The sequence below is a fragment of the Catharus ustulatus genome, chromosome 3, assembly GCF_009819885.2.
Source record: "Catharus ustulatus isolate bCatUst1 chromosome 3, bCatUst1.pri.v2, whole genome shotgun sequence".
Lineage (NCBI taxonomy): Eukaryota > Metazoa > Chordata > Aves > Passeriformes > Turdidae > Catharus > Catharus ustulatus.
The window spans coordinates 71,448,567-71,454,566 of NC_046223.1; the positions used below are offsets into that span (position 1 = coordinate 71,448,567).

The window sequence follows — 6,000 nt, forward strand, 5'->3', positions numbered from 1 at the left end:
ATGTTTCCTTTACGTCATTCACTAAATTGTATGGTCTGATTATCCATTTTTACACTAGTGTTTGGCTATCTGCCTTTAACTTCTAGCTGACTATCTTCTGTTCCAGAAAGGCATGTCTGCAATTTGTCCAAGTCTGACTTGGTTAAAAACAAATTTTCCTATGTGGAACAAAAATAAGCATGGGCAAGTTAATGCATTCTTGTAGTCTTAAGGCATTAATTTTACTCCATTTTATTTTATTTAGAAGTAGATAAAAGATTTCCTTTGCTTTGAATTTCATTTAGCTTGTGGTCTGAAGTCTCTGTTGAAGTTTTTTTGGTCATTCACAAGCCTCAATATATGTTGCTTCCACAAATGACAGTGCAAACTGGGTTGAATTTTACTGAACCTTCCTTATGTGACCTTGGGCATTTTGCAGGCTAGAGGTTGCAAGGTCCATGAATTTACCTTGGTGAGGTTGGAGTCCACTGAGCTGACTGTCCCAAACTGTGGAGGGGGAAAAAAAAAATTCAGGAAAATTAATGTTAGCTTATATACATACACACCCATCTTTAAACAGTTGCCCTTGTTTGCAGTAGTTAAGGGAGCAGATGGAAAGACTTGCTTAAAATTTTATTATTTAATTCTAGTGGGCAATTTTTCATTTAGATAAACGGAGTATCTCTTGAGTCATGGTTGTCTTTTTCTCAGAAAAGAATAAAATGTTTCTCTGTAACATTTAGTATTGCCTATCTTGAGAAGGGTGTTTGTCGCCTTAGCATTAATAGCATTTACATTAATAGCATTTACAATAACGATAGATGTAAGTCTAAGAAACAGGTGAATTTTGAAACAGAGTTTGCTCTCTTGTCTCTTTTGTATTTTTTCTTCAGGAAATGGATGTGTACCTGCTGTACTTTCAGGTGTCTCCAAGGGTTCTTGTGTATTTTGTGTGCTGTGTTAAAGCTGATTGCAGAGCAGAATTATGACTCGTTTTATAGTACCCTAAATAGTAGCACTGTTTAGTCAGCTTCTTCAACAGTCATGTTTTAATGAGCACCAGAGAGGTTAAAAATTTTCTGAACTGTGTGGTACTAACAGGCTGAACTTGTTATGATCGTTCCTTTGATCCCTCTCTTTTCTTCCTGCAGCACTCCAGCTCGCGCCTGAGTTACCAAAGCAACATTCAGGGATCTTCTCAGTCCCAGAGTACAATGGGCTATTCCACATCGTCTCAGCAGAGCTCTCAGTATCACCAATCTCATCAGTCTCACAGGTACTGAGGGGCTGGACAGGCTGCACTCAGAAAGGAATGGACTAGAAGCCAGAAGACTCCAGCAATATGAAGTTCATAACGATGAGAAGACCAAAAATACAAACTGTGATGCAGAGTTAAAATTCATGATGATAAAAGGAAAACTTCACTCACTGAAGACTTCCCCCATCCCTGCTCCATCCCCTTCCCTTTATTGCCATAAAGGAGATTCTTGTGAAGTTTTCCTTCTTCCCTGCCCTTGCATGTGCTCCATTGTGGTTACTCTAATGAACCCTTCTGATCTGAACCCAGCACTTAACTTCTTTAACCTTTGGAATTTTGAAGGATTCCTGGTGCACCTTCCTTATGCTGTAGTGATTGCCATAAATCTGTCTTTTCAATCTCTTTGATGGGATTTTAAAGTTTTAAAATCTTGAACTCCCAGGCTTTCAAGCTTGTATATAGTTAGTTTTATACTAGGCAAACCAGTTTAGCTATACAGGTATATTGCACCTTTTTAAAGCACTATGTTATTTTCACAGGATATTACTGTTTTGCTCATGGATGTCAAGAACAGCAAAATTTTACTGTTCCAGAGTATTTTACTATTCTGTTTTTATTAGTCTAGTTTTCAGGCAAAGTATTAAAAATAAAAAAAATTTAAAATTAATAAAATGAAAAAAGAAAAATGAAAAAAGAAAAAAACCCACCCAAGTCTCTGCAGTGACAGATATGCTTCATGCTACTGGACTGAATGCCAAACAGAAGATTGCTGATATTTCTTAACTCATTCACATTGAATTCTTGAAATCACAGTGATCGTGCTCTGACTAGTTTTAAATTAAGCATTACTTTAAATGAAACCAGGACAGTCACATAAACAGGAGATGCTTTCAGAATGGAATGTCTTCCCAGGCTGGACACCAAAATAGTCAGGAAAATGTATTTACTGCCCTCGAGTATCGGTAGGAATGTGGATGATGGGCTTTTTCTGAATTTCTGCTACATAGCTTATTGATGTGTGTGAGAGTTCTCTAAATTTAGCTTTCTTTCACATTCCTGAGTCAGTTTAAAGGTGACATAAATACTAAGACTTGCAAAAGCAAATGCATTTAATCATTTTATATTAGAATTTATAATTAAGAGAAATGATTGTGCAGTTTGAAAAGCATGTTGAAAAATGTTCTTTTTTCTTGTTTATAATGCATATTCTGTGTCCCTCACATTGCTGTGATTAACCAGATTAGTTACACCAGATGCGCTTGATTGCACTGAAATGTTTCTTTTTCCCTAGAGCAAACATGTTTTGATTGTGCCTAAGGGACTGTAAGTGGATGGGTAGCTGGCAGAAAATCCCCAGTAATTAAGCAAGAGTTCAGAAGCATAATCAGAGGATTATTGTCCAACTTCTGGAGCCACAGTTATTCAGAGAGACACAACATGTAATTTGGGACAGCTTCATTTTTGCTTCAGCGTTCAGAATTAAGGCTGCCTTCTGTGGCAGAAAAACTAGAGGAATGCATTTAGAAAGCTACTGGCAATGTAATGTCAGAGCTTCTACAACTGGTGTCCAGAGAAGAGGCCAAGTGAGGGGACTTCAGGTGTAAATGGCCAGTGGTAACAGGTTTTTATACTTCAGAGTGTTCTCTTCTGTCCTGTGCCTACACGAAAAAAAAGGTGTACCCATACATGTTCACACTGAAGTTGTGATCAGATGTAGCAAGATGAGTATATGTGTGTGCTTTGAGGAGAATGCTTTTTGTCACAGCTGGTCACATACATGTTCTACTGGATTTGATCTCTGTGTCATCTTTAGTGCCCCCTTCCTCCTCAAGCTCATGCTGTTTTCCAGGTTTTGTGAGCAGTTGTTTTGCTTTGGCCATACTTGCTATCATGTGTTTTTCACAATGCCCAGCTGCTCTGGAAAAGCAGCTAAAACCTGCTTTTGTCATCAAATGGATAAGAAGGTGGGAAAAAACTGAAGGAAGCAATTGAAAGGAAAAGAATTATTTCTGGGGAAGAATAATCTTCCAAAGGATACTTTTAATGTATAACCCTTGAAATGTTACATTTTATACATACTGTACTACTCTGTTTGAAAGAACAGGTTTTAATTGTTCCTTTATTTCAGTGTCTCTGGGGTGACATTTTTACTGTCTTCCCCCTTACTGATGTTAGGAAGAGGTACTTTTGATCAAATGGATATTTGACCAATGCCATTAAGTAACACTTCTTTTAAACTTCTGCAATTTTAATGTCACATTTCTGGAAATTAACTTATTGCAGAGTGATTTTTGTCCCCTCCTGTTCTTTTCATCCTTCTGTTCTCTCAAAATTATTTTGTCTTTTCTACTACAGTTATCTGACATTTTTTTCCCTGCTGTGACCTGCAGCTGATCATCAAAATTCATGCAAGATCAGGAGGTGGCAGGGAACCATTGGTTAATTAAGGTGGGCTCTTGTGCCAGTAAGGCAGAATCACGGTGTAGATTAATCTGTATGTAGGGTGTGAAATTTCACAGCAATGTGAGGTGCTTTAATTGAGTGAGCTTCCAGCTTCTAGAGTGACTGCCACAACCTCTCTAAGCTGCAGTTGCATTTCTTGTCTTGGTTGGGTTGATAGATGACCACATGCTACTCCTCTCTCTAGCTTTTGTGTGCACAGGTGATGCCAAGCTGACTTCCTCTGTTCCTTCAAATTCACGACCAGGAGGAGAGCGAATAAAAGTAACAGGGCTGGCTGCAAAATGTAGGTTCTGCACACTCTGTTAGTTTCTTTCTGGGGGTGAAATAATCTGCCTTTTCTTGGGAGCTTGGTGCATGCTGCCAGGGTGGGTGGCAGTCATAGTGCAAGAAGCCTTGCTGCCTAGGATTTATCCCTTGAGGTAAAAACTCTCCACTTTCAGAAGTGAATTGTGCAGTTTGTCGTGGGAAACCAGGACCATGTCATTTTTATGGGTTTTTTTTGCCTATGCAGTTTCTTTGTTGCTCAGCTCTGTCTCTGCCCATAACCTGTAGACCCTCAGCAAAGTGTTTCACACCTGCACCGAGAGGCACAGAGCTGTCTTCTCCATCCTTGGGGGAGCGGGCTGCTGAGTACAGCTTTTCACATCATGGCTCAGAGGAAACAAACGTGGGGAATTAATGGGATGAGCAGCCTGATCCGTGTTGGTGAAGTTTATGTAGCACAAACTGCACAGTGAAGGAAAAATATAGGGAAAGCTGCGACTCCTGCACTGTATCTGTGACACTGTATCTGGGGAGGGGGAGGGAAGCGCATTCGTAGCGGGAGGGGTGACGGGAAGCTAGAAGTGTTCAAATATGTATGATATTTTATATAAACATAATAAGCTTAGTTCCCCTTCATAATCTTCAGGAATGGTACTTTAACACCATTAAGCAAAGAATTGTTTTAGGATTAAATAAATGTATTGTACATAAGGCCATACATAATCTTTGAAAAATGTCGCCAGACAGGAGCGATGTGTATTACGATATGAAAAAAAGTCCTTAATGCACTGTTATCTCCTAAATATTTAGTAGTAAATTAATGCTATTTAATTTTTTTAAAAATTTGTCTTGTGTAGACACTAAAAAGTATTACACAAAATCTGGACAGAACATGTCCTTTTTAACAGCAATTTAAAGAACTTTTTATATATGTAAGGTAGTAACTTTTCAAATTGTTCTAGTTGTATATTCCCATGTTTACTATTTGTGGAAGTGTGCCTGTCTCTACTCAGTTATTTTTTCTTCTAATAAATTCATGCACGCATCTTTCATTTTTGTAGTTTCCATTAGAAATGACTGTGTACGCGCCTGGTGCTGCCACAAAACTTTGCCGCTCTAGATCTGTGGTGGCCGCATTCAGCAGTGCCCGTGCCAATGGGCTACCAAAACCACAAAGCAAAATACTTGTTTCTCATTCTAGAGTTGAGAGTTTACTGCTTTTAAGTTGTCCTGATGTCACTCTTGAAATGACTGTTAAAACTAAGCTATGAGTTCATTGCATTTATTTTATATTCTTGGTTGTAATGAAATGGAATTGACTTTGCTTCAGTGTGAATTTTTTTAATAAAATAATATACATTTGTAATAATAATAATAAAAAGTTCAAATCAAATAAGTGTGCAGCAAAGTTTTTATAAACATCAACTTTGGGCTAGCAGTAGAGAAAATACAGCCCACAAAATTGCAGCTGTAATTATATTCAGGATGTTTATGATATCATACACCACACAAAACAAAGCTTGCAAAACCTCAGAGTTGAAATGACAGCTTTTAAAATGCCCATGAGGATATTCATGGCTGTGTCTATCAAAACAGAATGAAGCCTTATGGAAAGCAGGATCAATGGAGGTTTTGCTCTCTGCTTCTAAGTGTGCTGGTGTGCTGCACCAATGGCACATGTTGAGATTCATTATTGCTTGCATGACAATCCTGTAGATGCATCTCCTGAAAAAGAAAGTTTGTTTACTCTGTTCTGGAAATAAATATCGTCCTGCTTTCTCCTCCTGATGGACCTTGGAGCATTTAAAGTATTTCAGGTGGCATCATGAAAAGTATGAGCTAGAGCATATTGGTGGGTTTTCAAGGTGGGATGTTGTGTGCTTTGCTAGTCTGTGTGTTTCTGTTCCATCTAACGATGGATGGATGGATGGATGGATGACTTCTTCCAAAAATCCCACTTGTCTTCTCCATAACAGTTGCACAGGTAAGAACGGTTGGGATTGACTTGCACTGCCCATTGCCTTAAGAAAGAGTCT

The 6,000-nt window shown here is 38.5% G+C and overlaps 1 protein-coding gene across 2 annotated transcripts in view; it reads left to right on the forward strand.

Annotated features, from left to right (window-relative positions):
* The window catches only part of CDK19 (cyclin dependent kinase 19), a 123,456-nt gene extending 118,099 nt beyond the window's left edge, over positions 1–5,357 (forward strand). For both annotated transcript variants that reach the window (XM_033055019.2, XM_033055021.1), the window contains one exon: positions 1,131–5,357. In XM_033055019.2, the coding sequence (XP_032910910.1) occupies positions 1,131–1,262 (132 nt within the window). In that variant the 3' untranslated portion in view covers positions 1,263–5,357. The remainder of the gene's footprint in view (positions 1–1,130) is intronic.
* The last annotated feature ends 643 nt before the right edge of the window (positions 5,358–6,000 follow it).